The sequence below is a fragment of the Rhinolophus sinicus genome, chromosome 16 (assembly GCF_057876585.1).
Source record: "Rhinolophus sinicus isolate RSI-liver-muscle chromosome 16, RSI-T2T, whole genome shotgun sequence".
Classification (NCBI taxonomy): domain Eukaryota; kingdom Metazoa; phylum Chordata; class Mammalia; order Chiroptera; family Rhinolophidae; genus Rhinolophus; species Rhinolophus sinicus.
Window position 1 is genome coordinate 110359852 of NC_142516.1, and position 22089 is coordinate 110381940.

Here is a 22089-nt window from a genome sequence, read left to right on the forward strand (position 1 = left end):
TTTAAAGCTTGATAATGACCTTGGTCATCTACTTCTGTGCCTGCCTATTATTCCCTCCTTTTCTTCTTCTTCTTCTTTTTTTTTTTTTTTTTTGCAAACCAAGATTTTTTTTTTTTTTTTTTTTTTTTTTTACAAAGCAAGATTTTTCAAGGTGGCTGACAGTGCCAGACTTTGAAGATGTCTGATACAGAAGAGATATTCAATAAATATTTGAATTCAGAATTAAAATTTATAAATAAGAATTTTTTATCTGTAATACTATCACTTAAAAATAAAACCACTGTTAATGACACTAAATAGATATATGATAAATAGAGTTCTAGAAGATATGCATATATTTTAAATCTATTTACAGTTCTATTAGAACTGGCAAGTGGTATTCTTTTTCTGCAGTAATGAACAAATTATGAAACTATCCTCAGTTGTTTTTCTGTTTTAAGGTTTGTCAGTTAACAGATGAACAGACCCATCACCTTGTGAAAATGATACGTGATTTCAGCATTCTTTTTTACAGAGTAAGAAAAAATTTTCAATTATGTAAAATGTCAATTCTTTCTCTTTCGATTATACGGAAAATGTTAAAGCTGCTTATAGCCATCTAGTGGTAAGAGTATAGAGGTACAATAAGGGAGCGTGATATGTTATGGGCCTAATTAAAATCTTAAAGTGTTAGGTCATAGGTCAGTCCAATCTTGTCTAACTATAATTATATTAAGTTATCTTTATAATCAGTTGAGGAACAACTATGTTAGCATTTGACTTAGACTCTTGTTCCATTTTTGGACATATACAAGTAAAATATAAGAAGGATCCAGAGATAGACTCAATTCTTTAAATAGACTTCAGTTCAATCAGATTTTTCTAACATCCTTGTGATTTAGATTATTTAGATAATTTTAGGTTTAGTTTCTTCATCTGTAACATGGGATAGCAATATTTCTCTACCACAAAGACTGTTCTGAGAATGAAATAAGTACTTACTAAATGGTCAATTTTGAAAGTTATATATATGCATGTATAGAGTTCAATAAACACATTTTATCTTTTAAACAAAGTATCACAAATATTTTTTTTCTCTACAGCACATTTTCTGTATTCAAAATTTTTATGTTTGCTATGTTCAGAAAGGCAGGTATTGTACAATTCTTCACTAACTGGCGTCAAGTGTTAATGATCCTCTTGCTTTACATATCTCTCTTGAGTTACTATGGATACTTTAATATTGTATATGCTCATTTAGTCTCCCAGGGAAACATGATTATAGTCAACTAAGCATTTTCCATCCAGATTAAGTTGTGTATTACAATACTTTGCTTAAATTAATGTAAGCTATTTGTGTAATTTTTAGCTTATATATGGTGAGCCATATTTAAAATTTTCACACTGCTGATATTAAACTCAAAATATCCACTTTCTAGGAGATTTAAATGTATGTGAGGAGAATAAAGCTGTGACAGAGAATATCAAATATCTCTTAAACAGAACTTATACCAAAATGGAACATGTTATTTGCTAGGAGGGCATTTGAATTTTCTCTTTTAGTGAATTTGTAAGATTAAAAACTAAAAGCTCTCCTTGTCAGGTCAACAAAGAAGATGATCTTTTGAAATTTTCTTCCTAGACATAAATTTTTTGGCTGTTGAAACAAAGTGAACAGCCTCAGTGTTCTAAAAACAATCAGATTTAAAGCCAATCTAATCTTTTTGTTTTAACTACATAATTATGTTTAATTTAAAGAAACTTAAAAGCATGAAAGATATTTTAAATTATGAAACTCTTATATCCTATTTAGATAAGAGGGTAAAGCTATATAAAGAACAATTTTGAATACCAACAAATTATAAAATAATGGCTTATTTCACACATACCATATTTGACAAATATTGCTGAATCTTGTCACTAACTTTTTATCAAATGAAAGGAATGATTATATGGACATATCCAAATGTATGTATGTTTTTTACATTTTTATTAGCTTTGTTGGGGTGACATTGGTTAGTAAAATGATATAGGTTTCAAGTGTACATTTCTATAATACATCACCTATATATTGCATTGTGTGTTCACCACCCAGAGTAAATTTTTAAAAAATTATTTTCAGAAATGACTTTTAAGAATTTATCTTTGTCTCCTTAGCCACACTGTTTTGGAGATCACGTTATAATGTTGCTTGTTTGTTTTTAGTGCCGTAAAGCAGGATCTGCTGTCTCTAAACTCTATAAGGTTTACAAGCGTCCTACTTGTGGTCAGTGCTACTGCAAAATAACTGTGTGTCGCTTAGGGGAGAATAACAGAATGACATACTTCTGTCCTCACTGTCAAAAAGAAAACCCTCAACATGTTGACATAAGGTAAGATATCTAATTTTAAGGTATACAATTTGCCCAAATTCTCTAACTAAAAGGCTATTAATAAGAGAACATAACTGAATAACTATCAAGCTATTAATAAGAGGACATAACTCAAAAGTATTTGAACCCTTGGAAGGAAATAGTAAATAACATCATCAAAGAACCAGAATGAACCAAGGATGATTTTGAACCACTTCTGAATTCAATAGAAAATCTTTAGCTCAGATGTTAATATCCAGCCTTTGGCTTTAATCTCATTTATAAAGTGATTACAAGGAGAGGTAGATATGTCAAATAATTGGAAAAATGCAACTATCTTCAAAACTTTTATATCTTACTTTATTTAGAAATAATATTATAATACATGAGCAAGATCTCTTTATAGAATTTATGTCTTACTGGTGAAATAACCAACTATTTATTAAACACATATTGGAGATTCTGCCAGTAGCTGAGTATATCTTCGAATTATGGTTTCCAGAACTGGGGAAATAACCACAGGCTAGGTTCAGGGAATCACTGGACCCACTGTGAGGTGAACATGAGCTAAAATTCCATTGATCACCCAACCTCCATAAGCCCCCCCTCAGACTGGTGGACAACAGTGACATTTTGGGTCTCCTGGAATTAGGTCAGTTCAGAACCAGTTTATAGTCTCCAAAACACTTGATTATTTCTTTTTTCCCCAGTGCACTGTTACCCTGGTAAAAGGCTATAGGTCCCTTTAGGGAGGGCTGGGAGAAGTATTAACAATGTAAAGTAGCTGCATGTCAGTATATGTGATTATAAGCCAAAATAACCAAGACAGACCTGAAGCACATTAAATACTACCAGAGTTCAGGGATGTTAGAGGTAGGTGTGACAATTAAGTTTGTGAACTCATCCTAGAAAAAGTGCTACTTACCTCATTGCTGAATATCACTACGGTCACCTTTGAAGTACTCCCCTAGGGAAGCTATGCACCAATGCCAGCACCTAGTCCACCCTTCAAAGCAATTTTGGAACTCTTTTTCTGGAATGGCCATCAGAGCTATTGTTGTATTACCCTCAATGTCCTGAATGTCATCAAAATGTCTTCCTTTCAATATTTTCTTTACCTTTGGGTAAAGAAAGAAGTCATTGAGGGCCAGATCAGGTGAGTAGGGAGGGTGTTCCAATACAGTTATTTGTTTACTGGCTGAAAACCCCCTCACAGACAGTGCCGTGAGAGCTGGTGCATTGTTGTGATGCAAGAGCTATGAATTGTTGGCAAAAAGTTCAGTTGTCTAACTTTTTCACGCAGCCTTTTCAGCACTTCCAAATAGTAAACTTGGTTAACTGTTTGTCCAGTTGGTACAAATTCATAATGAATAATCTCTCTGATATCAAAAAAGGTTAGCTACATCGTTGCAGCAAGTTTGAGAACTTAATTGTCAGACTCTGTGTGTGTGTGTGTGTGTGTGTGTGTGTGTGTGTGTGTGTGTGTGGACACACACAGAAAAGGTTGGGAAGAACTCATACATAAAGTATAATTTGAAGTTTACTTTAAAAAGATAGTTAGAATTTGGGTTAAATAGATGAGAAAACAAAAATTTAATTGGAAAGAAGCAGCCTGGCCACAAACCTTGAATCATGAATAAGCATGGCATGTTGGAGGCATGATGATAACATCGGTCAGGCTAAATGAAGACTTAAGCTGTTTAATAGTAAAAGCTAGTTTTATAAGTAGGATGAGAGCCAATAGTAGGAATCATTAGTAGTGCTGGGAACTGTTCATGTCTGCCCTAAATCAGTGGATTAAGGAGTTTTAATTGATTATAGCATAGTTAAGAGAGAAAATGAAGAGATGCAATCCCATGTGAAGAAGCTAGTACAGTTTAGTGGGTGAGAGATGGTTACCAGGCCTGAGGTTCAGATATTGGAAATGGAGAAGAAAATAAGTACTTTAAAAAGTTAAAAAGTCAACAAGAATTGTGACAGATTCAGTATCTAAGGTAATGCCAAAAGTTTTGGACCCAAATAATAATAGAGAGACATTTTAACATTATGGGTCTGAGAAAGTCAGGATAGAGTGGAAAAGACAGACTGAGTTTTGGAGATGTGAAGTAGCATGTGCGTATCTGTAAGAGATATCTTATGGGCCACAGTACAGGCTGGGAGATAATGGCTCGAGGTTAATCGGCATGGTGTTGTTAGTTGAAGTATTAAAATGGGATCAGTTCACTGAGAAAGTATAGAGACAATAACCAGGGTTTGAACTTCAGAGAATATCCATTTCTACAGAGTGGGAGGAAAAGAGTAAGCAAAGGAAACTAAATGATATAGTTGGAAATAGGAGGACACGCAGCGAAATACTTGGCTGTGTGGAAGCCTGGGAGAAGGGAGCATTAAATGCTACTTTATTTTGCATAACTTTATTTTAGTTTTATAAACATTTACATTGGTAGTTTTTCAAAATAATTTGTTTTGTTTAGACAAAAAAAAAAAGAAAAAAAAAATCAGTTGCTTCCCATACAGTAACTAGTCTCCACTAAAAGGGCAGAGATTCCTTAGAGACACTGTCATCCCCCACCTGTTTTTTATGCCTTAGTTTCTGAGAATCAAGCCCCTCCCTATTACCCACTTTGGGGTAACTGAGATTATAGATGAATTTGGTAGTATTTGCAATCACTGAGAGTATGTATGGAGAGAAGCAAGGAAAGTTCCAGGGGGGCCTTGAGATTGCCTTCCCTTTAGAGATCAAAAGAAGGAAAGGAGGTCGTCAAAGAGAGGTGAGAAGGACTGAGGGTTAAATTTGAGGGAGTTAGAGAGGGGAATGCTCGAGAACATGGCCACTGTATATGACAACTGAGAAGAAATCATGGTCACCTCCCAGAAAGTAGTTTTAATAGATATGGAGGGATGACGTTTATTCATTACATCTATATTTATAGAATATTCACATAATTCTATAATCCAGTGAGAGGTGATCTTTTTAAGAGAAACCTATGTTGCGTCCAGCACAAGAGCAGTGGGAAGCGAGAAGGGCAGCACAAGGTTAAGAAAGACAGTTGACAAGAGTAGAGTGCAAGTGGGGTCAAGGGATTCAAGTCTCAAGGACTGAGCCCTGAATTGGGCCAACACATGGCTTTTATTAGGTGTGGAAGTAAAAGAAGTAAAGCTTGTCAATCTCAAGATCTGTGAATCCCATACATTACAATGGGAAACTGATTTAAAACTGATTCAAGCCAATCACCCTTGCCTGCAGGCAGTGGCAAGTCTCAGGATGAGTACTTCCCCAAGGGACAAAACCTATATGCATATGAATAGATGGAGAGCACATCATTGAATCACTTCCCCTGCAAGGTGGTGGGAAGGAATGCAGCCACAGAGGCAGAGGCTCTGCTTAGCCAGGGGAAGGTGGGGGGCTGTGCCCACCTCTGTTGATTCCACGAGTTCCCCAGATGGTCCCCATGCGCTGTGTCTGGCTTGGGTTGTCCCGCCCCCATGTGGGGAATCTTACCCGTCATTGACTAGCCAGGCATCTTTTGGGGCCAAACAGGGAGACATAAGTTGTAAGCACAAAGGTGAAGCGAAGTCCTTGAAAGAATCCGTCTCACAGACTCTCCTTTCTTTAGGGGCAGCTACGAGGAGACAGACGGGTAGGCCGCTGCATGGCAACAAACTTATACGTACATGTACGTATAAGGTACTGACGATAAGTAGTGCACTAAACATCAACCACAGTGAGGGGACAGATAGTGACAGGGAAGTTCATTTTCCATAGGGTGGTCAGATAACGTCCCCAAGGAGATTTGTGAAAAGATCTGCTGACTTATAAAGGTCTGAGCGTGAGGAAGGCGACAGCCTGGGAAGCATGAAGCTTCTGACGTGGTCCTTGAAGAGAAAGCAGACAAGTGTGACTGACCAGAGCATCAGGAATGAGTGCAGAGGGGTCTGCTCTGTTTGGCAGGCATTAGAGCAGGCAGAGCCTGGCTGGCAATGGTAACACGTTTTGAGATTCTTCTGAATATGATGTGATGCCTTGGGATGGGAGCTAGAGGGAAATAATGGATTTATATACGAAAAGATCACTCTGGCGAGCGTGGGAAGTTCTGATGTTGAGTGAGCTAGGAAGCCAAGGGATGTTTTTGAGCAGAGGGGTGACATAAAGTGACCTGTGTCTGAGAATCGTTTGGGCTGCTGTGTGGAAAAGTGACTGCAGTGTAACCAGAGTGATGCTGTGACATAAGAGTCCTCTCAACAGTAGTGCTCGTGGTAAATGATGGAGACTTGAAAGAGAGTGGGGTGGTAAAAAAAAAGCACGACAAAAACAAAACAAAACAAAAAAATGGTTGAATTTAGGATATTTTTAGAAGTTGAGTTAGGGTTAAGCACTGAGACTTATACAATTTAGGGGACCTTCTTTATGAAGACAAATGAACATTATGAATACAAAGTCTGATCCTACTGTGACTATTTTAGAATGAGAAATAAAAAAAAAAATACAATTTTTAAATATCACAAACACCAGAAAAATAAAGTTATTCATTAAGTGTGTGATGCAACTATCTAATGGCTTCCTTCATGTTATGACTGCATCCTCCTTGCCTTTGTCATATGACCACCACCCATATTATTATATTTTGTATTAGGGATAAACAAGAAAACTGTCCTTTAGCTTCACAGTTGGATATTGATAATGTAATATTTTTCTCAAGCACTACTTCTTGTCTGTGAGGGAGCTCCTAGGGCAGTGGTTCGTAAACTTCCGTGTGCACCAGAGTCTCCTGGGGGGCTTTGTAAAACACAGCTTACTGGGCCATATCCCAGAGTTTCTGATTCAAAAGTCTGCGGAGAGGCCTGAGAATCTGTCTGTCTAACAAGTTACCACATGGTTTTGCTATTGCTGGCCCGAGGACCTTACTCTGAGAACCACCACCTTAGAGAACCCCAACCCTTAGGTCTCCCTCAGCTGCCCCAATTTCCAGCCTCTACCAGGCTGGTCCTGGGTGGGTAGTACGGTGGTGCATGTGCTGAGTGGCCTTGCGGCCTGGGTTAGAATGGCTCCTGGTAAGCAAGGAATGCGACCGCATCTAGTTCAGATTCTTGTCCTGGAAGTTAAAATCCTGCTGCTCCTTGATGTCACCAGGGCACATTGTCCCTGGGCACTGAGCAGATGTGAGATTGTGCTGGCAGCCCATGCGCCTTGCTTAGACAGAGCCTGGGACTGAGCCACAGACAGTGCTGTCCGCCTCCAGCATGCAGCTAGAGTACTGCTTCCATTCTCCATGTTCCCTGCCCCTGGGAGTTGCCTCAGCTGCTGGTGAATTTGCCTCTGCAGCAGAGCCTCCAGGATTTGCTGATTGGGTGGGAGGGTAAGAAGTGTTAGGATGACTCATAGGTTTTGGGCCTAATCAATTGCGTGCATGGTGATGCCATTTACTGAATTGAGACAAACTAATAGAGCTGCCTACTGAGGGGGAATGGGAATCATGAATTTGACTTGCACTGATTTCCTGTGACTGCCATAACAAAGTACCTCAAACCTGATAGCTTAAAACAATAGAAATTTATTTTCTCACTGCTCTGGGTGCCAGGAGCTCACCGTCAGTTTTACTGAGCCAAAATCAAGGTGAAGCAAGCCTGTGCTCCCTCTGGCCCATCTCAGGGAGAATTCATTCCTTGCCTTTCCTGGCTTCTGGTGCCCACCAGTGTTCCTTCGTTTGTGGCCACATCACTCTAATTTCTACCTCTTGTGGTTACACTTCTCTTCTGTGTGTGTTTCAAATCTCCCTCTGCTTCTCGCTTATAAGGATACTTGTGTTTGGATTAAGGGTCCACACAGATAAGCCAGGATAATCTCCTCATGTCAAGACCCTTGATTATATCTGCAAAGATCCTCTTTCTTTATAAAGTAACATTTCTGGGTTCCTGGTATTATTCCCTGCTGTCTTTGGAAGGCCATTATTCAGCCTACTGCAGACAGGTTAAATTTGAAATTCCTACTACATGTCCAAATGGAAATAGAAAAGAATTAATTTGTAGGTGATTAAGAAATAGAACAGTAAGGAAAAAATGCTTTTAAAGCTTCTATATGTAACAATACATATCCCCTTATAGTTAGTGAAATCTAAAGGATAGAAGATGAACATGGGGAAAAGTTAGAGCGCATTGAAAATCTGAAGGTTGTTAGATTGTGTTTACTTCATTATGAATAAATGCATCATGTTGTCTTTTGGAGTAAGTAAGTAAAGGGCAGGGATTAGGTCAAGTAAATCAATTCTACAGAAGCCCTGGTGTTCCCCAGGAATAAGAGTTATTGAGCACCATTAAATCAAGATAAGTAAAGATAAAGAACCATAACGAGGTGTGTCTTCCTTTCAGACTTTCCTAGGCTATTTATTATTTTACCAGACAGATCTGAATTTTAAAACTGGTGTTATTACATATGTAAGGGGCAAAATGTTACAGAAGGCAAGGCTATCTCTGAAAGTCAAAGAACCCATATTCTGAAATGTAAGGTACTTGGCCTTTCTCAGAGGAGCTTTTTTCAATATTAATGTTTGGAATCATGAAAGGAATCCATGACACTGTCATGGTTGCTTAACCACATGATGTGCTCTGTAGACTTCGGGCTGCGTATTAACGTGCAGGATGACATCAGAACTTTGTAAAGGCATTTTGTGTAACAAGAAACAGTTAAGAATTCCAAGTCGAGAATCATGATTTACGTTTGTGGCCAAAAGTCAGGGTTGGTTTTATTGTTTCCTTACCGATCCATTAATTAGCTATTCAACATAAAACAGTTGTACCTTGAAGAGAAATAACACAAGGATCCTTGGCATCGTTATAGATCAACTAATTGAGAGGGAACTTAGTAGATACTGTTGAGAAATTCCGGAGGCACATGAAGTTTTCAGGGCACATGAAATAAACATTAAAACTTTTTTCATTTTACTTTCAATACTCTAATTTCTGCCTAATTAACTTTTTCTCCCCCCTAATTTGGTTCAATAAAGATATTTCAGTTTTGCTTTGGGAAGAGTACCACTTAGCTAAAACCTTTTTTGAGAAATGCTTTCTAGTGGTTATGTCCAATAATTTTAATTGGTTAAACAAACAAACAAACACAAAAAAACATACAACTCTTTGAATAAAATATTTTATTTGGCATTTGTCTTTGACAGCAATCACTGGGACCCAAGTGAAAACATTTTATTCTGAGACAGTTAGAACTTGTAAGCAATCATAAACTGGTAGCTTTTGGGTATATGAATGGGTCTGTAAGTTTCTAACATAACAATGGATGTGTAAGAACAAGGCACTTATAACAGCATTAATTATTAACTTTAAAAATTCTTTTATAGGCAGCTGCCAACTAGAAACAGCACCGTCAGCTGGACATCTAGCAGCAGGGATCATCTTAGGGGCGATGTAGCACGGAAATGTGAAGAGCAGTGGACATGTGTGAGCTGCACGCTGATAAACATGCCTTCCTCTATGGCGTGTGATGCTTGCCTGACTGCAAGGCCTATTGGTAAGACTGAATTTGGATTTTGAGTTCATTCCCTTTTAAAGAAGTTTGATTATACCCACTCAGGTGTATATTTTCTTCTCTCCTGATATTTCATAACTGAAGAAAATGCTTTCTTTCTGAAAGGTTTAGAAGAATTGCCAGCCTTTGCATGTAAACCTCACTAATAATCTGTTGAGAGGGAGGGAAAACATGCTGGTGCTAAAAGAGTCTGTGCCTTTGTATCTCAAAAAACTGAGATGATCACATCTGTTCTCTACTGTTTCTGATGAATTATTCAATAAAGCTTTGTTTTATGCAGATTTCAGCAACTTTTGAGTTTGTAATTCAGTCCAAGTGTCTCATAAATTGAAAGGGAGGATTTCTGTAAGAATATCTTCGCAGGTGGAATAGAAAACTGCTGAATTTTTTTTCCTCTTCTTTATCCTTCCTACCCTTGTTATTAAAATCTTTACCCAGACAATTGTACTGATTTCATTGAAATCCTTCAAAATAACTCTTCATAGCTCACAATTTCATGCGTTCAGAGAATGTAAAACCTCAGAGGAAACCTGTGATTATGAGCCATCTCATTGATGCGGCTTCTATTGTGTTCTCAGAGTGTTCTTTCTTTCTTCAATTAGAGATGAGAAAGTTCATTCTTGACTTAGGGACCCCCACATTGTGTTGGCTATCATGTCGTGTTTTGTTCTCCGAGCCAGAAGGGCCGGCCTCGCCCCTTGTACAGCTTTGTTAGGAGCAGAAGGGACCACATCTCCTATTTCTATCCCTCCCTCTTCAGTATCATTCAATAAGAGCCTTCGGAAAACTACGGTCTTAGGTTTCCACATTTATTTCAACATTCTGAAATGCCTTGACACATCTCACTATTTTCTTGTTCTTTTTTTCTGAGTATAATGGATCTGTAGCTTAACTACCATTTAGAATATATTACAGTACAGATTCCAAAATCCTAGGATGCTTTGTTGAAACATTTGTAATAAATGTTAAGTCTTTGAAATTCAACTTTTCTTAATTTTAATAAGCCCTTCACTTTGTCTTGTCATTCACAGAAATATTCCTGACAGTTCAGATGTAGGCCGCTAACTGCTGATCTAAAGCTTTTTGAGATATCACCTCTCAATTACTACTGCTTTAACTCTGTGGCTAATAATAACAAAAGTGATAGCTGAATAACCTTTAAATACTTAAACATAATATGAAACAAATCTAAATCTTTGTTAAACCCCAACTCTGAGCCCCTACAAATTGTTGAAATTTTATACGTTTTATAATTCTTCATTCCCTAACCAGAACGTTGTTAATTGTGACCTGCCCAAGCTAACTTTGTGTTATTAGTTCCATATATTAGTTCACTGTAATAAGTGAACTAAATGCTTTAGTCAAATAAAAAAAAAAATGTTTCAAATAGTCAATATTATATTTATGGGAACATTGCAGAATTCTTTATTTCTCCTTCCAGATTCAATACTCAAGAATGAAGAAAATTCTATTGCCTTTAACAACTTGGTGAAATACCCTTGTAATAACTTTGGAAAACTAAGTACAGAAGTAAAGATCAACAGGAAAACTGCATTTGGAGCTACAACCCTCGTCTTGACCGATTTCAGCAATAAATCTGGTACTTCGGAAAGAAAGAAAAACCCAAACCAGATACTAGATGGGGAATTTCAAAACGCTCCTCCCACCAACGTTTGTTTTAATGATACACCACACCCCTCCGAGGCAAGAGCCCACAATGTAACACACCTGTCTAACACAGCATCACCCACAGTTTGCTCTCAGTCTCAATTATTTAGTCCAGCATATAAAAAACAGAAAACAACTCGCTACTCATCACCAGGTCTTGAAAGTTGCAATGGTGGACTCTCTAACAGGTATGATGCTTCTAACCTGGATCTTTAAGGTATTTGCATTAGTTTTTTGTTTTTTTTTAAATTCATGTTTATTGGGGTGACAATCGTTAGTAAATTTACATAGGTTTCAGGTGTACAATTCTGTAATACGTCATCTATATATCACATTGTGTGTTCACCATCCAGAGTCAGTTCTCCTTCCATCACCAGAAACTTGATCCCTTTTATCCTCATCTACCACCCCGCTCACCCCCTACCCTCTGCTAACTACTAAACTATTGTCTGTGTCTATGACCTTTTGTTTCTTCATTTGTTTGTCTTGTTCCTTTGTTGTTTTCAGTTTCATATACCACATATCAGCAAAATCAAAGGTTCTCAACTTTACACTCTTGGTGGGAATGCAGATTGGTGCGTCTGCTATGGAAGGCAGTGGGGAGATTCCTCAAAAAATTAAAAATAGAATTACCGTATCACTCAGCAATCCCTCTCTTGGGTATCTACCCAAAAAAATGTGAAAACATTTATCCATAAAGATATATGTGCTCTGATGTTCGTTGCAGCTTTATTTATGGTGGCCAAGACATGGAAACAACCAAAGTGTCCTTTGATTGATGATTGGATAAAGAAGTTGTGGTATATACAATGTAATACTATTCTGCCATGAGAAAAGATGAAATAGTGCCATTTGTGACAACATGAATGAATCTTGAGATTATAATGCTAAGCAAAATAAGTCAGGCAGAAAAAATGGAGAACCATATGATTTCAATGCATTAAGTTTTAAGAAGGCAGAAAAATCATCCATGGTAGGGAAGTTGAGTTGGTTGTGGTTCAATAAGTCAAACCCTGAGAGACAATTATAGTCATGAGCTTCCCTTGCCTTCTCCAGTTTATAATGTATGAGAGGGCAAGGCAATGAAAAGCACAATCTCCTACATCTGGAAAAAGTTATTTATTTATTTATTTTTTTCTGACTGTAACCATATACATGCTCAATACAGAATTTTGGAAAGTATAAAGAAAAATGTTTAAATCCCCCATAATCTTACCGGTTATCAATCACCACTGTTAGCATTTCTATTTAATTTCCTTCCAACAAAAGATCTTCTGAAAGGGAGATTATCATTTATAACAGTTTAGTAAGTGTCTTCTATTCTAAAGAGAGGGATCTGAGATTCTTTTAGTGACATTTCTGCTAAAGAAAAGTGGCTATATCTCAAACAACCATCTGGGATGGTATTTTTTGTTTCAACCAAAATGGCCTAAAGAGCATGTGTGCTGCTTTTGTATCTGAAATTAGAGTTGTACTTCCAATTAATAAATACTGCCCAACCAGACATGTTTTATGAGATTGCCAATGGCACATCCTGGAGAGGACCCCAACTGCTCTCATCAGAGATACAGAAAACTTAATAACAGTGTTATTCCAGGATCCTTAATGATTACTGGCAGCTCCTAAAACTGCCCACACTCCTTCCCCACCTTGTTTAGTCCCTTTTTCTGGACTTCCCAGCTATCTTAACAGGACACCTTCATCAGAGAGACATCTCTCCACAATTTTCTTTTCCAAGCTGTTTGTTTTTGTTTTTGCCTTTTTTTTTTTCCTTCAGAAAGGAGGTTCTGTATACCCCACATTTTTAAATGCAATAAAGAGTGTTTTAAATGGAGTGAAGGTGAAGAATCTTCTTACCATGTGTCTTGTCTTGCCAATGGAAGACAAGGAGAGAGTTACTGTGGAGGGGATCTAAAGTAATCTTAAAGGGATTCTGATTGCTAGCTTCTTCTCTTGATTATCTTTGCCTCTGCTGATGCAAAGATTCTTCTTTCTGGAGTGAGATGAGGAACCACTTGGTGTACACTTTCAGACCAACCTCTGGGAATCCTTAGAGCTTATGTCACAAGCGATTTCTGAGAGGTTTGGTCAATAGATGCTTTTATCTCAAGTTTCCTATCCCAACTCCAAATTTGCCATTAGTTAACATTTGTTTTTAATTAGTTTCAGGTGTACCATTAGTTAATCTTGATAATTTTTCCTTGACTGATTTCTTTAAAAAAATTGTTTATAATCATTTATAATAACTGGTTTAACTTTTGTCCATAATACTCCCAAATGTTACACATTTGAATTAAAGTCTGAGGGCCAAACTTTGAGTGGCTCAGTATACCACTTTTCACTCTAACCCTAATTAATGTCCCATGATAAAAGTTCGTGAAGGAGCTAGTTAAGAGAGTCTGAGTTGGGCAGCTATCCTGTAAGAAAATCTTTTTTAACAGCCTCTTCTGTTCTGTAGCTTAAGTGGAAAGAAGTAGATGCGATAATCTTAAAATATTGTGGCATTTGCTATATCCTGATGAAATATCTTGGCATATTTTTATTTCCTTAGCGCTTTGTAGAAAGTCCCAGACAATTTAATTAATGAATTAGGGATTTAAGAAAAACATTAATGTAACCTTAAATTTAAGTGATTTCTTCATAAGCCGTTAGTAATAGGGTCATATGATTAATCACAGCCTACAACATTACTTAGAAATACTGCAGCATGTGTATGTGTAGAATATAAGAACCCCAGGACTAAGACTCTAAAATCAATCAAGATCATCTAGCAAAATAAATGTCAAGTGATGAAATACACTTACCCAGCAACCCTTCTGCACCCAGCTACTTTACAAGGAATAAATTGCAAATTACTGTCATTTATTTCATTTTTTCCTCGTCTTGCAGCTACAGTGTTCATCTTGTGGACGAGATCCCTTTCAGAAGCTCACAACATAATGCGATTAAAGCAGGTGGCCCACTCAGAATTTATAGCCACTTTATTTTTTCTTTAATAATTATTTGGTAATTAATTTGCTTTTCGTTTTCTTAATGACTGATCTCATCACTACATGTTGATAAGGCATATTTTCGGATGGGTCTTTAGATATACTTGAAGTTTATCCAGCTACTGGATTATAAATTAGATGGTTGAACCAATTTTCAAGAAGCTAAGAATAACTGCTATGTACAGTTTTGAGTCTTTGTTACACTTCCAGTAAACACAGAGCAAATCACATATCCTTTTCAAAGAATGCGTGTGTTTCAGGTTGAACTTTTTCCTGAGCTGATACAAAGACTCACCACGTAGATGAGTGAAACCAAACTAGCAGAATCAGTAACATTTTCTCATGTCTGCTGCCATCAGGGTTGCCATAGCTATACCTGTAATCAGCAGTGAAGCACTGACACATTACACATGCTTCCGGGTCACCTTGTAGAGTGTTTAGTCCCCAAGGATTTCAGAACTACCTGGGACCATTCAGGATGATTCATTGAACCTCTGTTTATTTTAATCTTGAAATACCACTGAACTACAAAATCTACGTTTAATGAGACTGATTCATTAAAAAAACAATTTAGACAATGTAAAATAAGTTAAACAGTGATAGATTGATCACTGAAAAAATAATATCCATTTTAAAATTACATACCTGTGCTTGGTAATTGATCATTGTTTTTATCTGATCTCTATTCAATGTTATTGGTTTATTTATTAATAACTATTTATTGAGAACCTATTATGCATCAAACATTGCTCTGAGTTCTAATGACCTCTACCTCAGCAAATTACAGCCACCAGGGCCAAATCCAGCCTGCACCTGCTTTTGTAAATAAATTTTTATTGGAACACATCCCAATCCCATTGGTTTGCATATTTTCTATGGCTGCTTTTCATGCTACAACAGTAGAATTGAGTAGTTGCAACAGAGAACGTAAGACCAGAAAATAACATGTGTTATCTGAACAGATTTGCCAGCCCCTGATATATTATTATATTACAGATCATTTATCATCCAGTCTTAATATTCAAAATGATAGTCCTAATTATTAAAATAAGTTAAACTATTCCAGATGCTAAGTTTACCTAAGGAAATGCTCTGCTATAGTTTAGAAAAATTTTAAATAGTGATGGAAACAAAGAGGGACCAAGATGTCTTCAATTAATCAGAACATTAATTGTTTTGGATAATATTGTCTATCACAAAATTCAGATGAGCTGTGCATATTGAGAGCCGATGTGATCAAGGTGGCATCAGGATCTTGGTTATGTTTCCTCAGTGCTTCACAACATAATGTGCGCATGAACTACCTGGGAATCTTGTTAACATGCAGATTCTAATTCTGCCCAGGATCTGGGGCAGGAGCCTGTGTTTCTAAGGCGTTCCCGCATGATGCTGGTGGACCACACTGAGTACAGGACTCAGATGGCATATGTCTGTTTTTAACTTTATTCCAAGGAAGAAATGGAATGGAAGACAGAAGTAGGAGACATTGGGGCCTTTTCTTCCCCCCTTAAGCCTACCTTCCACCTAGGCCCCTTCCCAGAAGAGCTTTACTAGTAAGAGAATCTAAACCTCTTCCTGGATATGTGCAACCCTGGATGTTTCTAGGTAGAAGCCAATGGATTAGAAAATGTTTAACTAATTGCTATCTCACACAGCCACTTTCAAAATAATATATAAAACTGTCCTTGCGTGTGTCCCTTTTTTTAATGAGAGCGTCATTTCATTCCTTTCTGTTAATGTTCTTAACCTCTTTTCTCCTTTAAAAAATGTAAAAGCACTGTTTATGACCCACTTGCTCCAATTTTGAAATCTCTTGACTTCCCTACAATCGTGTACATTTAGCTTCTCTTAAAGCTAAAGTTTTAATATTGCCTCTTGGGGGGCGGGGTAATATGTAGAGGTTTGGTGGAAAAGAATAGCCTGTAGCCTCTCAGCTTCCGTATTTCAAGTTGGTATTACCCGTGATTCTAAAATACAAGCCACCATCCTCCACCCTGAAAAACTTAACCAGCAAAATAGTTGCCGGCGAAGTATTTCACAATAATGACTTACGCAGCGATGCCTATAGCTGCTTTCCTCTTACAAATGCCTGCCGCACAGACAGTTTCAGAAACTCCCCTCAGAATGTTTGCGTCCATCCCAAGCATTGGAATGTGTGAGTCCATCGAAAGTAATATAGTTAAGCATCTGTTTTATAAATGAGTTTAAACCAATTTTATCACAAATAAAAGATCACTTATATGTCAATTACATTTCAATAAAACTGAGAGAAAAATATCTCTGAACAATTTAATTAGATGTGATGCCTTGAGGCATCGTTACAGGAACAAGTATGTGAAGAATGTACAGACAATCCCCCACCTAACGATGGTTCGATTTACAATTTTTCAACTTTACGATGGTGTGAAAGAGATACGCACAATTACATGAGCTATTCAACACTTTACAATAAAATAGACTTTGTGTCAGATGATTTTGCCCACCTGTAGGCTAATGTAAGTGTTCTGAGCATGTTTAAGGTAGGCTCGGCTAAGCTATGCAGTTCGGTAGGTGAGGTGTGTTAAATGCATTTTTGACTTAGAATGTTTTCAATTTATGATAGGTTTATCGGGACATAACCCCATCATAAATAGAGGAGCATCTAATTTAGGATGCAAGGAAAAAGGAACTACCTTTGATTTCTAAGTATTTTTGATTTAAGAATGATATTTTTTTTCCTTAGAAATTAATTAAACAATGAGAAAGGATGAACCTTTTTATCGTTAAAAAGTTACAAAGTAGGGACATTAAGGGGAAGGACTTATGGTTTTAATTAATGTGAGCTATTTTTCGCTTCAACTAGTTTATTAAAAAGACTAATAATGCCTGATAACAGCATTATTAAAAATATTAAATGCCTTATAAAAGCATTGTTAAAAATATTAAAAGTATAAAAAATTAAAAATAACCATGAAGCTCCTTTTCAAAGAGAAAATTCCGCTCACACAACTGCAGTAGAAGGCTGGCTTCTGGCCTTTGTACACTGTGTGCAGGAATAACCTGAGATACTTTTGATCCTAATCGTGGGGGAGAAAAAAGCTTCCTTACTAGCTTTACAAAATACACATTTCTGCTCAGCCAGGCAGCCTGTTCTGGCTGAAATATGATTGCAATTGTTATAGTAGCCTTGATCAAAGAAAAGCATAGAAAATTGTTTTTAAAGCAGACAGTAGAAAGAGTGATCTTTTTGTCCTAGTCAGAGCCATTGATGAGACTTTACTACCAATGAGAAACTAATTAGAGAAGACTGTGGCTCTAGTTACTTTGCGGTGTGGGAGGGGCACCTGGACTTGAAAATATTTTTAGAGGAAATAAAAGTGGCCACACTGTAATTTTGGGTAAGAGACGAACCGAGTATCACAAATGAAAACTAAGGAAACTGGACATATTGGATGCACAATTCCTCTGTTCATTCTTTAGAAACTTAAATGATGTGCTTTAGGTACATAGGTCACTTTGAAAGTAAGTTAGAATTACCTGGGAAAAACCAAGAATGAAAAAGACTTAGCAGTTTGTGTAATTACCTAAAGTTGACGGTGGTTTCCTTTTTGATAGTTTCTTTGTACAAGCGGGATACTAGCCTGGGGTTGAGGAGCTGTGAATGATCCCTTTAGCACTATTATGCTATAGTTACTTTTTAACCTGTCATTACAGTGAACTTCAATTTAATATGACAGATGGCACTTGTACATTAACTGCTTGCAGACCTCACTGCAGTAAACACAACCGCCTCTGCGTTCTCCGAGTTGTGAGGAAGGATGGCGAAAACAAGGGCCGGCAGTTTTATGCTTGTCCTCTACCTAGAGAAGTACAATGTGGATTTTTTGAAGTAAGTGTAAGATTTATTAAGCTTGCTATAGTGTAATTGAATATTTCAGTTATTAAAACCTGACAAATACCAATCCTTTTCCGGTTTTACCTTTAAATTTTAAATAGCCATATTGACATTCGGTCTAAAGCCTGAATGTTGAATAAATTAAAATTCAAGGACGTTCATCAAAAAAATAGAAATTAATCAAATAATAGCTATTAGATTGGTAGAGTGTATCGTATTTGTAACCACAGTGTAGTAGTGTTGCCCTTAGTTTATAAAGATAGAAAGGTATTGAGTGATTTTTTTCCCCAGGTGGCCAAACAACCCAAGATACAAATTTGCTCCTCTTAACTTAAATGCTACATCAAAACCTTCTGCTTATGCATTGGATAGAGATATATAAGAAAAAATAATTTACATGGTTTGGATGTGTAGTATAAACTTAGCGAATCCTACTACACGAGTTTGACCCAAGAAAAGTAATGGCACCAAAACAATGTAGATATAGGTGATTCCCCAGACCTATTTGATCTGTGAATGTGCCCCTGAAAGTGAATGTGCGATAGGAGCCAAGAATTGGGTCCTTCTAGTCACGCTTTCTGCATTTCTCAGTGTGAGCAGCTCACTCTGCTGAGTGTGAGTCTAATGTTAAAGATACGTATTCTTCCACCTGCTTCATCTGGTGCATCGCTGAAAAAACAAAATATTGATCTGCTTCAGTGCTGGAGCAAAAATTCTCTTGGTGGGCTTCTTGAGAGAGAAAATAGCTATCTTCGACATATCTTCCGAAGGAATTTCCCTGGGAAAATTTGGTAATGATTGTAGATGTTAACCCCTGCATAAGGTGTGACTATTCCACTAAACTTACAGCTTGGCTCCTCAAGAAGCTTTTATAGATGTAACGGAGAAAATGTGACTAGCAATATTCATAATAGCACAACCGGCTTCTTAGACTTCTCTTGAGGAAAAAATAAATAAGAGTAATACAGTGGAATCTGTCTAAATTAGTTCAAGTAATTCTGTATTGGATTCTTAAGAGACTAAGGAAGTTTAGTAATGGAATCATGACAAATCTTTGATCTGAATAGTTTTAACAAAGTTTCTATAGCAGAAACACTGGTTTTTGCTTTACAGCAAGACAAGGGGAAGTTCAGAATTAAGTCAATTTTCTGTGTGATTCAAGCAAAATTGCAAGAGGTCCTTTTTATAGGATATAAGCTTTTTTGAGGGCAACGAGTTACGACATGTCTGTTTTACAATGTCAAAGTAATAGTAAGAGTGATGAAGACAGTATGGCATTAATCAAATGCACCCAAGCTTAGCCGGCACATCCTTCTAACTTTCATCTATACAGTCTTTCTGTTTTTCCCCGTAGTGGGCAGATCTGTCCTTTCCATTCTGCAACCATGGCAAACGCTCCATCATGAGAACTGTGTTGAACATTGGACCTAATAATGGAAAGAATTTTTTTGTGTGTCCTCTTAGTAAGGAAAAACAGTGCAATTTTTTCCAGTGGGCAGAAAATGGACCAGGAGTAAACATTCCAGGATGCTAGTATTTTCTCCTGTAGAATATCTGGCATTTAATCTCTTCACCCTGTGTATGTTGAGTCCCCTGTTGTTTAAGAGAAAAGTTGTAGAATATCTATGGTACATTGTAAAGTTACTGTAACATTTGAAAATTGTTCTTTTTTTTTTTTTTTTTTATGTGTACCATCTTTTCATTCTATGGCTATGTGTTATATTTTTTTACCTTGATGAATGCTATATATGTGTTTCATCAAATACACAGTATATTCCCTTTAGTATGTATATTTAATGCATTTAGTAATGACAATAAAGTATTTTTAGTATGCTCTTGGTCTCGTAACTTCTTTGGGGAAGCAGCGATTTTTTTGTTGTTGTTTAGGAGAGGATTATGCATTATAATGAATTAATAAGGTATCCTGTCTGAAATGAATATTTCTCTCCAGTATTGCCACTACTCATGTGATTAAAAGTGCTTTATGTTTTCATTAAATTAAATTTAAGAAATGAAATCTCCTTTATGGAAAATAATATTTCCTTAATTTTTAAAATTTTATTTAGCAAACTTGAAGTTCCTGTTAGATGCTAGTGATATGTCAAACACTTCTAATGCTTCAAATGTAGTTTTGTGGAAAGCTATGGGGATTCAGAATATAAAAGTGACATTTAAGAACAGAAGCTGTCTGTATATCTTTAAAAGAAAACTTGATTTAAATTTTTCTGATCTTGATTTTAATATGCTAATTAAAAAAATAAGTCTGCTTCAAAAACTTAATAATGTGTTACTTTTTTAATTTGTAGTTTTTTCTTAACTCCCTTTTGTTTTGTTTTAATAGTTTAGTTCAGGTAACTATGATTATTTCCCAAAAGAACAGAACAACTTCAGTCTTAAGGTATTTCTGCAGAGTTTTGGAAAATTCCACTCAGAGCTGGTTCAATCTACTAAAGAAAAACGGACAGCACAGAAGACGGCTTGAACCCCTTTCCCATTCTATCACGAAATATTCCATGCACATCTCTAGATGTTAACAGCATATGAAGTTACCAGCAAGGATAGAGCATATTTCGTAGTCTTATATGTGTTTGAGCTCTACACTGAAGAGACAGAATTAGAACCAACCTAAGATCAGTGATCTTAACCCAAAGAGTTCAATAGGGCAGTGACTGTACAGGGCAAATGAGAAACGATTGGACCATTGACGATCTTAGTGACCTGATGGGAAGTTCACTGTGTGCATTCAGAAGGAAACTGAAAATTAATTGTTCAACAAGGAGGGGAGAGGTCTGTTGCAAATCAGGCTTCTATAAATTCCAGTCTCCAAAAATTAGCAAATTAATTACAAGAAAATATAGGGAAATGTAACACAAGCAATTTCAATATGATAAACTTGGATACTTATCTCAAGAAATATACAGGATTTCTATGAAAAAAAATTTACTGAGAAGCATCAAAGAGCCAGATGGATAGACAAAACAGGGTCTCGTTTAGAAAGGATGGGTGTTTTAAAAATGACATTCTTCCAAACTTAGCTTTGAGTTTTAACAAAATTTCACATTAAGATCTCAAGGCGGTTTCTGCGTTCATTGTGCATTAAGCTCCAGCTGAACCCAACTCTAGATTACAGACAAACTCACAAACAATAGTGGACAGTGAAGAAAAGCAGGCAGATTCTGGAGGGATGTAAGACTTGGGAGATGGCAGCAGCTGGAGATGATTTCCCCTTTTTTTTACAGTTTTTATCCTGAGGGCAGAACACAGTCAGTATGGAGCAGGATGACCAAACCTCCGACAGAAAACCAGCAGACTTTCTGGCCTAAGGAGCCAGCAGGCAGTTTGGGCGACCACAGACAATGGAAAGAGGGAAATTTCAGAAAACATTCCAATAGAGGGAGCCCCAAGTTCTGTGTTTAAACTCTGCCCGTGTCTTTACTGACCCCTGAACCACACACACATGGGTGGGACAGACTGAACACAGAGACGCTAAAGATAAAAGAACCAAACCCAGATTTGATCTGCTGCCCAAGAAAACTCGCAGTTTGAATCCAACCAAATTAATTGCCTGGGGAGACAAAAACATGAACACTCAATAGAGGAATATACCAAATCCAGTCTGTAATGCATAATATCCACAATATTCAGGAGTCACTCTGAATGCAACATAAGCAGAAAAGAAAAAATGGCCAA

The 22089-nt window shown here is 36.9% G+C and overlaps 1 protein-coding gene across 2 annotated transcripts in view; it reads left to right on the forward strand.

Moving 5' to 3' along the window:
- NEIL3 (nei like DNA glycosylase 3) overlaps positions 1–20233 on the forward strand; it is a 44398-nt gene extending 24165 nt beyond the window's left edge. The window contains exons 5-10 of one of the 2 annotated variants that reach the window (XM_019749439.3): positions 441–515; positions 2185–2351; positions 9680–9849; positions 11309–11723; positions 18219–18393; positions 19754–20233. In XM_019749439.3, the coding sequence (XP_019604998.3) occupies positions 441–515; positions 2185–2351; positions 9680–9849; positions 11309–11723; positions 18219–18393; positions 19754–19933 (1182 nt within the window). In that variant the 3' untranslated portion in view covers positions 19934–20233. The remainder of the gene's footprint in view (positions 1–440; positions 516–2184; positions 2352–9679; positions 9850–11308; positions 11724–18218; positions 18394–19753) is intronic. The other variant, XM_074331566.2, reaches the window with a different exon arrangement.
- The last annotated feature ends 1856 nt before the right edge of the window (positions 20234–22089 follow it).